This window comes from Lepisma saccharinum, chromosome 2 (genome assembly GCF_977018435.1).
Source record: "Lepisma saccharinum chromosome 2, izLepSacc3.1, whole genome shotgun sequence".
Lineage (NCBI taxonomy): Eukaryota > Metazoa > Arthropoda > Insecta > Zygentoma > Lepismatidae > Lepisma > Lepisma saccharinum.
In genome coordinates this window covers 28,680,692-28,692,954 of record NC_139230.1, presented here as the reverse complement: position 1 = coordinate 28,692,954, position 12,263 = coordinate 28,680,692, and the positions used below count along the sequence as shown (strand labels likewise).

General features: G+C 36.4%; 1 protein-coding gene across 2 annotated transcripts in view; it reads right to left on the bottom strand.

Moving 5' to 3' along the window:
* Positions 1-12,263, bottom strand: part of Slob (Slowpoke binding protein) — a 395,646-nt gene that overhangs the window by 235,254 nt on the left and 148,129 nt on the right. For both annotated transcript variants that reach the window (XM_083117203.1, XM_083117204.1), the window contains exon 3: positions 2,259-2,329. In XM_083117203.1, coding sequence (XP_082973329.1) covers positions 2,259-2,329 — 71 coding nt within the window. The remainder of the gene's footprint in view (positions 1-2,258; positions 2,330-12,263) is intronic.

Sequence of the window (12,263 nt, the reverse complement as noted above, 5' to 3'; positions counted from 1 at the left end):
TTAACAGTAAATTGATTTTTTGTAAAATAAAAATTGTCGGGCTTTACTTGTTTTGCACGTGCACGTTGGTTTCGTAATGGAGCACAATAATAGAATTGTGACTCGTAAAATTCTTACCGAATGAATGAATGTCTCCGTAGATTCCAGAATAAATGGCTCTTCATTTTGAAATAAATAGTTTAAAATAATATAATTTATGTGCCGTTGGTTAATGAGATTCGTCGCCACATAGCAGAATCCGCTATATTGACTGGAACTAGAGAACGGTACTCATTTAGGTTTTGAAACACTAACCTTCCACAAAAGCACGACTTGCCAACGTCTTCATTAATTTTCATGCACAAGCTTCACTTGTATTTTGTCAGCAATGTGTACAGCATATGAACCCTATCTGATGAAGTGTATTGCTTTCAAATTAATGTAATTAGCGAGAAGCGACATCAAAATTTCGAGCTGGGCAGGAAAAGATGCAATCTTATGGATAAATTACTCTATAGCTTTGTTTCTTCACCGTGGCTTGTGGCCATGTCGGTTAAAAGCCAGCTTTCTTAGCTGAAATCCTAGGTTCGAATTCCCGTGTCTCCAAAATATTTTTTCTTACCAATAGTTGCTACATAATGTATTTTATTCTCGTCACACCAATTGCAGCCTGAAACTTTGTTATTGTTTGCGTGCCAATAAGAAAATATGTATGCAGATTGTAGATGTTATTATCAGAAAAACAGAATTAATCAGTAACTACAATTATTTACCTAAACATCACTCATATGGCACTTAGAATAGAGCTGTAAAATATGTATTTTAGATAATTTAGATAATTATTCTTATATTATACTTATTACACTTCTGCTTTCGAGGTGCAATTTGAGCGAAACAGCTAAATGCGGACTGCAATCTAATATTAATAGCAATATAACCATTGCAGTATAGAGAGATGAAAGGGACAAATATGTCGTTTCCATTCACATTATACTACGCAGGTATCGTCTGGGGTAACTAACTTATCATATGAATTGGTTTTAAGTAAATTCAACGTTACATTCCATGGAAAGTTTTGTTTCCTTGTTACGAACTATCTGAATAAAAGCTTCCTCTTGTCTGTTTGCTTTCGCGGGAGCTGCTTTATACTGCCAAGGTCAAGTATTCGCCGTGTTCGAGTAAGGTAAGCACCAGTGACGTAGTCACGTGAACTTGTCAATCCAGCAGATTAAGCAAGTCACGAACAGTATAACTTTTAAAAAAGGAGAGTGGCTATCTTGAGCAACTAATTCAGATATTGAATTGGCAAAATTACACAAGAGGAAATCTGTAGCAAGTTTTCCGAAAAATAGTTTAATTGATTAATTGATTTGGTATTTTAAATTCACTTTATGCACAGTAAGGCTAATCAGGACTGGACTTACAGTTTAAAGTGGGATCCGAACCACTGTGCCATGTGCTTCTACCGGGTATCGAACCCGGGACCCCTTGATTGCAAGGCGACGACGCTACCACTGCGCCATCAAGGAGCCCCCCCACAAAAGAAAAGAAAATATAATGTAGAACAACCCCAGTCACACAATGTTCCAAACATTTACGATAGCACATTTTCCAAAACTTGGTTCGTACTCATTTACAGGTGTCAGTAGTGGCGGCGATTAGGAGGGGAGCGAGAGTGGGCAGCCGTCCCCCACTTTTTGCCACCGCACCATGCTATCGCCGCCATCGAGTGCGAGTGATACAAATGTTTTCTACCACGGAATAAATCTCTGCAATTTCAAAGTAATAAACGGGATGAGCATTTGAAGTGCTCCTTGAACAGTTTAGAATCTATTAGTTGGCAACAGTGACTGCATGACTCATGTATCTGGAGACGGTACAAAACCGGAATGAGCGTTCGCTGCAGAAAAGCGAGCTGGGTCTTGCAAAGCCTGCCAGTTACCCGTGAGCTTTCGATGCGTGACGGGTCAAACCCCAGGCTTGCTTACAGTTTTACTCGCTCACTCGCCAGCCAGGCGGGCCTAGTAAGCGAATATTGCCGGTGTGCAGCGCTCTGTGCATCTTCTTCTCAAACAAAACACAATCAAAGTGCGCCGAGTTTCTCAAATTTCTTCCAATTTCTAATAACAATCTGACATTAACAACCAACGCAAATCAAATATACAATGTTTGTCACGTAAAGCAGTGAATATTGAAAAAAAATATGTGTACAAGGATTTTCCATGCTTTTACTACTGCAATTTCAATATATTTCTATAGTAACTTATTTTTTAACTTACCTGCACCGACGGACCCACCACGCTAACGCGGCCAGGAGGCCCAGTACTACCAGAACGAGCAACACTACGACCTGAAACAGAGACACATTTAGTACATCACTTAAGTTTAAAACTGGAGAAAAGTAACAAAAAAGTTTGTCAAAGTTAGTTTACAGCCCACGTTATGCTCAGATATACTAACCGAGCCTGGATTTACAGTTCAAAATGGGATCAGAACCACTGTGCTATGTGCTCCTCCATCGTAGATCGAACCCGGGACCCCTTGATTACAAGGCGACATGTTTACCACTACACCATCGAAGAAGCCCAGAGAAAAGTCGTAATAAGAACATCGGCAATTGCATACTTAGTGAAAAAAATTAATATCAGGTGCTAAAATGAGGAAAAGTCATTTAGTTAACAAAAATGAAATTTCCTGAAGGTAAAATTCAAATGTAATTAAAAAGTGACAAAAGAGGTGATACCTGTGCATTGTTTTTCTTGATTTATCTTACTTTGCTTTTCTGTCGCTTTGGGTAGTCACGAAAATAAGGATGAATGGCGATAATTGAGATGAATGAGGGGACAATCACAAACATATGATGGACGACACAACTGTTGTTTTATTAGTCAAGTTGGATATATTATACAATGAAAGTTGACACACATGTAACCCAGAACGACAGAATCAACACATACATGCGTATCCGCTGCATACACTGTTCTTGTAGGGAAAAAATACACAGACTAACAAAACATCGTAGGCTAAATGCGGTGTCTCATCTCTTGACTTTGTGTGTTTCGTTGCTATATACCAACACACCTCCTAAACGACACAATAAAGTATGCAATTTTAAATAACATTCAAGTTGCATCAAAACATATTTATTTTGTTTTTACACCTTGTAATGGTTTTGTCAAAATATCAGCAATCATAATATCTGTTGGACAATACTTTAGTGTTATTTCACAATTTTGGACTAAATTTCGAACAAAATTATATTTTACATCTATATGCTTTGTTCTAGTGTTTACCTTTTCACTTTCAATGATTTTAATACAGCTTTGATTGTCTTCATACATTACAATTGGTTCAGTACAATTATCTTTCATTTCCTCGATTAATTGTTTAATCAACTTTGCTTCTTGACAAACTTCCGAAACAGCAATATATTCTGCTTCCGTAGATAAGCTTACACATGTTTGTTTCTTACTCGCCCAACGTATTACACTACCTTTGTATTTAAATAAATATCCACTATTTGATTTTCTATCGTTTAAATCATTTCCCCAATCTGCATCTGCATACCCAATTAATTTACTATCTCATCTTTCTTCTTTGCATCCAAGTTTTAGTTTGTACGATTTAGTTCCCTTTAGATAACGTACTTCAGTCCAGTCTAACTGTGTTGGTTGTGTAACCTTTTGACTCAATAATGATACACTTGCAGCTATATCTGGTCTTGAATTCACACTTATGTATACGTAATTGTATTCACTATGTATCCTTCATATGGGCTCTTTAATTAGGTATGTACCTGTTGAGTTGAATAAATAAATAAATAAATAATGCGCCTATTGCTTTACGATAGTACTCATTATTTGTTAGTAAGTCTTATGTATTTACATTTTTCAAATATCCAGTGTCTATTGGAACTTTTGATGTCCTTGCATCTTCCAATCTGAACCTTTTTATTGATTTCTCAATTTCTTCTTCATTCCTTTCAATTTGTAATCCAAAATAATGATTTAGTTCCCCTAAATCCTTAACGTGAAATGTTTGGGACAAAATTTTCTCAATATCAGCAATTGAAGATTCATTTTCACTTGCAATCAATACATCATCAACATAAACTAATATATACACTAATTTTCCACTTATTTATTTTGTGTACAAACAAGAATCTGCATTTCCTCTTTTGCAACCAATTGGCTCAAGTGTCTCATTTAACTTATGATTCCATGATCTAGCAGCTTGTTTCAAACCACAGATAGATTTTTTTAATTTGCAAACTAATTGTTCTTTCATCGGTTGTTAATAACCCTCTGTTTGTTTCATATACACTTCTTCTTGTAGTTCCCCATATAAAAATGCTGTTAGTAGTTGTATTTGTACTATAACCAGGACGAGAAAGGAAAAGCTCCCCTCAAGCAGAATTGTCTACACTTAAACCTAGCTCAACATGCCCATATGAGCTTTTTGCTCAAGTGTGGAACCCTGTCTAATCCAAGATTTTTGTAAAAAAGCCCTCATGGATTCCATGAGAAAGGAAGAGCCCCCTCAGATTGATTTGTCTATACTTACAAAAGGCACTTCTGTGAGATTGTTGTCCATAAACTTGTCAAAAATTGATATTTTTTTGGCCACACTTAAAACTAGGCCAAGACACACACACACATACACACCCATATACACACCCACATACACACACATATTTACTTCCAATTTAAGTTCAATTGGACACCAGCTTCAATACTCAGAAATTGCATCAGCCGGGAAATTCCCGTGAAAAATATGCCCCCTCGGAATTTCCTGTGAAAAAAACCCTCGGGAAATTCTTGTAAAAAACAAATTTCACGGGAATTTCCCAGCTGATGCAATTTCTGAGTATGGAAGCTTTGCGTGCAAACAAAATTGCATCAGCTGGGAAATTCCCGTGAAATTAGGGTATATAAAGAGATTTTGCATTGCATCAGCCAGTATTGTGAGAGTGGCTGAGGAGAACAGATGTGTTTTTACAGTGCTTCTCATATTTACAGGCCTGTTTGATTTAATATTCATATTAAATATATATTGAACAATATTTTGCCTGATATTTGTTACATCTAGCTTATTTGTTGCAATCCACTCTTATTTAGGGTCGGGCCTATACCTGTCACAGCTTGTTATACAAAAATCAATACACATGGCATTAGGTCAGTGCCTTCTGGGACATGCATGTTTGTGCAGGTATTTGTGCTAGGTCAGTGCCTCTGAAGGCCGTTGTTTTCTTCTCAAGACCCAGTTCTCAACCGGCCTGGGAATCAATATATTGATTTGTTCTATTGCCTTCAGCAATTGCCTTAATAGATTAGTTCCTGCGAGCGCCAGGGCATGGCGTGCAGTGTTGATTGCATGTACACCCAGCAGAGAAACGGGAGGTACGCACAGGAGAAAATACTCCAGCTATGCAGTTTTTTTGTCTGTACTGAACCCAACTGATTAAGCATAGAGATTAGATTTAAAACCCAGGAAATTTTATATAAATACCAAAGCCAAAAATATTAACACACATACACACATATACACATACACACACACACAAAGCACAGTGCTGAACCCAACTGATATTTTTTATTCAGTATAGAGTTTTGAATTGAAGCCCAGGAAATATATATAATAAACAATAAGAAAAATGCCAAGTCAAAAATATTGTAATCAGTGCAATAAAAATATATTTAGCTCTAATTGGGCTAGACACCAAAAGATTTGTAACCCAGACAAATACAGAACTCCCACAACAATTTGCCCCAAATGCCATAGAAAATATAGCATGGAATATTTCACATATAAACATAAAGGCACTTGTTCTGCACAGTCATCAACATTGCCCCCACAAGCATCTACATCTGGTCTGAAAAGAAAGCATGAAGCACCTGTTAATACTGGACCGGCAAAACAGCTACGCTATGCACCTATCCATAGCAGTTTTAATGCCCAACTTAGGGATTATCGGCTTGTATCAGAGCCAAGATGTGGTATTCAGAATTTTTTGAGCAGTGTAAATTCTGATCTGCAGGCAATTCTAAATGCACAAAATGGCTCTTATAAGCTCTCCCTCAAATTGTTTGCACAATATAAGAAACCAAATGGCACAAAATTTACACAGCCCCACATAACAGAAACTGTACCCATATATTCAAATGCAAATTCAGACAAAATAATAAGCAGGTTGATAGACCAATTGAATATTAAACACTCTGAATTTGAGGCAAAAGAGTCTGGATGGAGCCTATGCGGCTCTCCACTCAAGTTATATGTTAATATTTCTGAATTCAGCCCATTGCAAGGATCTACATATCTGCCATTACCTGCTAATATTAAAAACAAACAAGCCGTGGTTAATATTAAAAATAATGATGAGAAATGCTTTTTGTGGTGTATTTTAGCTGCTTTGTATCCAGTTTCAAGGCATCCTGAGAGAATAACTTATTACAAACAACATGAACATCTTTTTGACGATGCAATGAAGGGTTTAGAATATCCAATGTCTGTACAGAATATTGATAAATTTGAAAAAAGGACCAGGCATATCAATGGCAAACAATTATCTATTAATGTATTTATTTGCTCCACTGGCAATTGCTTGATAGCACCTCTCAGAATCAGTACATTTGTTGATGATTCTGCTGTTCCGATTGATTTGCTCTTAATTGAAGAGGATGGCAAATATCATTACACTCTGATACATAATCTTATAGCTTTAGTGAGAACACAACTAGACAAATCCAATACAATATTCAAGTTGTGCAGAAGATGTTTAAGTGTATTTGATGGCAGGAAAATGGTGAATGGGGTTCCGGAAAAAAATACAGAAATTGCAAAAAATAGGTTAATTGAGCATCTGAAATACTGTGGGAACCATAAACCTGTTCATATGGTGATGCCAATGCCAAGTGAGAATTGCAAATTCAAAAAGTTTGAAGCCTTGTTGGAACACCCAGCATATATTGTCTGTGATTTTGAATCAATCCTCAAATCTCTTGCATTCTGCAATCCAGATCCTGAAGAATCTTCAATTACACCATACCAGCTACATGAACCTTCCAGCTTTTGTTATGTGGTTGTACAGGATGGTGTTGTTACCAAAAAAGATTCATACTTGGGGCCAGATGCCATCAAAATATTTGCACATAAAATAGAAAATGAGTGCCGTGACATAGCATCTAATATTTTATTAAAATCAAAACTCATGTTGCCTTTAACAGAGAAACAGATTGAAGATTTCAACAATGCAGAAAAATGCCCGGTATGTGATTCTGAATTTTCAGATACAAATATCAAGGTGAAACACCATTCTCATACAGATGGTAAATTCTTAATGGCCCTGTGTAATAGCTGTAATATTAAGATCAAGAGACCAAAATTTGTCCCCATATTTTGCCATGGAGCATCCAATTATGATTTCCATCATCTAATCAGGTACGAGGGGTTTGAGAAGCAGAATTTAAATATTTTAGCTGAAAATGATGAGAAATATATATCTATTAGCAAAATCATTAAAGTTAATGGTGTTCCTATTCACATAAGATTTCTTGATTCTTACAGATTTTTATCTGCTAGCCTGGATACACTGACCACTCAATTATCTGATGATCAATTCAAAATCACACGTGCATTGTTTCCAAATCAGGACCTGAAATTAATTAGGCGGAAGGGTGTATATCCATATGATTATGTCACAGATTTTTCTAAATTTGATGAATGTTCTTTGCCTCCACAACATGAGTTTTACAACAAAATCAGAGGTTCTGGAATCACTGATGAGGATTATCACCATGCCCAATTGGTGTGGAACAATTTAAAATGCCAGACATTTGGTGAATATCACATGGCATATTTGAAACTTGATGTAACCCTCTTTGCTGATATAATGCAGGCATTCAGAAAATCTTGCATGCAAAATTATGGACTGGACCCAGTGTATTTTTACAGTGCCCCGGGCCTAGCATGGTCTGCAATGTTTTTAAATACCAAAATGCATTTGGATCTTATCCAGGATCAAGATATGTATCTGTTTATGGAGGAAAATATAAAAGGAGGTATGGTGCAATGTTCTCAGAGATATGCCAGAGCAAATAACAAATATATGCCTGATTATAATCCAGCACGGCCATCAAATTATATATTGTATGTGGATGCAAACAGCCTCTATGGTCATGCCATGATGCAAAAACTGCCATATGCAGGGCTTGAATGGGTTGAAGATTTTTATATTGAGGATCTTAAGGACTTTGATGATAGTAATTATGGCCTATTCTTAGAGGTTGATCTGACAATTCCTGATGATTTGCACAATAAATTTTCTGATCTGCCCCCAATTCCTGAGGTTCAGTGCTCACCTGGCTCTAAACAGAAGAAGCTCATGATGACACTGGAGCCAAAACAGGGCTATGTCTTATATTACAAAAACCTCCAGTTCCTAATAAATCATGGTGTTCAAGTGACCAAAGTTGGAAAAGTTTTGAGATTCAAACACTCAGAATGGTTGAAACCATACATTGATACAAACACGGAGCTTCGAACATCTGCAAACAGCCAATTTGATAAGGCCTTGTTTAAATTGATGGTAAATTCTGTATATGGCAAAACAATTGAAAATGTCAGAAAACATACTGATGTTAAAATAATTACTGACCCCAGCCGGAGCAAAAAATTGGTTGCAAAGCCTAATTTCAATTACAGAAGAATTTATGATGAAAATATGGCACTTTTCAACATGAAGAAAACAAAGATTAAGTTTGATAAACCTATTTATGTAGGGGCTGCAATATTGGATTTGGCCAAATCACATATGTTGACATTGTATTATGATGTGTTGAAACCTTTTTATGGTGATAATATAAAATTGATGTACATCGACACGGATAGTTTTATTCTTGATATTAAAACAGAAGATGTTTATCAAGATATTACACAGCCTGAATTGTTTAAATATTTTGACACCAGTGAATTGCCAGGCCATCTGAATATTCAACCCCACAACAAAAAGGTGCCCGGCAAGTTAAAAGATGAGACACTTGGTGATGTTATTGTGGAATTTGCTGGGTTAAGTGCCAAGATGTACAGTTTTAAAACATGTAGTGGTGTTGCTGCCAAAAAGGCCAAGGGTATTGGCAAAGTAGCTGTGGAAAAAGAGCTCCAATTTGAAGATTATAAAAATTGTCTCAAATCCCTGAATTTAATCAGAACATCAGAATCCAGAATCCAGAGTGTGGATCACTTATTGACTTCAAATGTTGTAAGAAAAGTGGCTCTGGACCCACATGATGATAAGAGATGCATTTTATCATGTGGCATTCATACTTTACCATGGGGTCATTGTGATTTGAAAAATGGCAATCAATGCCCAATCACAGAGCATGATTTGAAATAAATAAACATGCCTATGAACTTATTTGGGTTCAAAAAACAAGGTATTATGGACCTGCCAACACCACAACCCTCTTCTGATATGCTGTCTAAACTGAGTGGCTTGTTAATTATTCATCTGAACAGCATATTTACAGATGTTGATGATGAAACAGGCAAAATATTGTACATATTTAACAATAATTTAAATCACTACCAATTACCTGTAGGTGGTCAATTGCAATTTATTACAACCCCTGAGGGTGATGTTAAAATTTCAGTAGGGAGAAATATTTACAGAATTAAGCACTCAAACATGGTTTCTGGCACTGTTTATACTGTTTCTGCTGGTGACTGCTTATATATTGAGGTCCCTGGATCCTATGACAAGCTTATACCCTTTTTTATAGAATTAAGAATCAGGTATTCTATAATAAATAACTACTAAACAAAATGCCTAATGATATTTTTGGCCATACAAGACATGAAGATCACAGTGATGAGATTCTGATGCTTGATGTCAGAGTCAAGAAATTAAGAAGTGATTTACAAGCTTTACAAACTACACTCAATGCCAGTCTTCAATTAGAAATTACAAATTTACAATCACAATGCATGGACCCTCTTCTTAAAATTGATTCTGAACTCAAATTGCTGCTTCAGAAATATACTGATTTGGCCACATTGGATAATTTTCAAAGTTTAGAAGAGGCTGTTGCAGCTCTTCAAGCCAAATTTAAGACCCAGGCTAACAACTCTGAGCAATTGAAGCAGCAATTGGAAGAGCAAATAAATAATGTCCAGACACAGCTCCAAACAATTGTCAAAAGCATAAAATCACAAGAAGATTTTGATCTAGTGATTTCCACTCTAAAGGAACAGATTCAGTCACTCCAGATACCTAATCTGGACCCTCTGAACAATGCCATAGCCGAGGTTAAAGAAAAAATTGAGACACTTGAAAATTTTATGAACAATTTGCCATCTTCTGATGCTTTGAATGCAATAACTCGCAGTGTAGCAAATATTAAGCTGCAACTTGAAACATATGAAGATTTTGGAAAAATTCAAAGTTCCATAACCCATCTTGAAGGTACAATAGCAGCAGTGCAAAGTGATTTGGCAAATGTACTAGAATCCAGATTGCCCGGGATTGTAGATACGCTTGTCAGTGTCCAGCAACAAATCACAAAGCTTGAAAACCTCAACACTGAATCTGAACTATCTCATTTTCATCACTTGATTGATGATATCCAAACAAAACTTGAAATTTTACAACAATCCACACCCACTCAGGCTGATATAGCCCTGCTCCAAAATGCTATGCAAAATGTGGCTGATGCTTCTGAATTACACAATGTGAAATTGGCACTTGAATCTTTGCAAAATACAGTATCAAATCTTCCTACATCACAGGAACTTAAAAATATTAAGAGAGCAGTGAATAGGATATTGAAATCAGAAGATATCAAGAATATCCAGGCAGAGATCAAACATCTCACTCAGACAGTGGCCACTCTTCCAACCAATCAACATATTAATGAACTGCATGCCCTGTTTGAGGATATCAGAAGGCAGGTCCATGATCTTACTGCTCAAAATTCAAAATTGGCAGTTGTTGAAAATTTGCAACAAATTGTAGCTAATATCAAGCAGCAGCTAGGGACCATGGAATCCAATCAAGCAAATGCTCTGTCTGTTTTTGCCACCCAGCTTCAAGATATTGTGCAACAATACAAGAGACTTGCTGTGGACATAAAAATCAAGCCGGGCCATGATGATGTTGTTAGGACCATCAATGAGCACCTTGAATCTGTAACAAGCAGATTGCTCACAGCAGAAAGGGAAATAACAGGCATAATCGAGAATCCAAAACATACAGTAATTCTTGAATTGTACAGCATCCCCAACAAAGAATATGATTCTCCATTTACACTAGGAGGCAAAATATATATGCTGTCCCCTGCACAATTTTATTACCAATTTTTTGTTGGGGGCACATTGAGACCAATCAAGATCAAATATTGGCTTCAACCACAGGCACACCACTACCCCACCTTATCAATAACAAATGCTGATAACAAAGTGAAAATCACCAGTGTAGAATTGGAGGATTTTACAGACCCCAATACATTAGAAACAGCCTATACTGAAGATGATGGCTCTTTGGAATTTAAAATACAAATAGGGGACAAATTATATTTAGAAAATCCTGCAGTTTCAGCTGCTGAACACCCCATAGTTGCAATATTCTTGTTTACATATTATGTCTAGAAAAATTATTGTTGATGAATTACACAGACAGGCCAGACATAATTTTAAGAGACTCCCAGTAGTCACAAAGGGCATAGATGATTTATGGCAAAGCGACTTGATTGAAATGGCAAGTGGACAGTTGAAAAACTTAGACAAAATCAACAAGGGCTACAAGTATCTACTCACTGTAATAGACACATTTTCAAAATTTGCCTGGGCTGTGCCACTCAAATCCAAGACTGGAACATGTGTTACAGAAGCCATCAGAACAATTATCAATCAGAGTGGAAGATCCCCGCGCTATTTGCAAACAGATAATGGCAAAGAATTTTATAATTCAGTGCTTCAACAATTTATTAAAAGCCAGGCAATAAAACATTATTCGAGTTACAGTGATCTCAAGGCCTCAATTGTAGAGAGATTCAACAGAACCTTAAAAAATCTTATGTATAAACAATTTACACTGCAGGGTAATTATAAATGGATTAATATTCTTCCAGAACTTCTACATAAATATAACAACTCGGTCCATTCCACAATCAACATGAAACCCTCTGAAGTAACTTCATCTGATGAGCAAAAATTGATCAGCACTGTTTATTATCCTAAATATCAGCCAACAACAAGAAAGGCCAAATACAGAGTGGGGGATCAAGTAA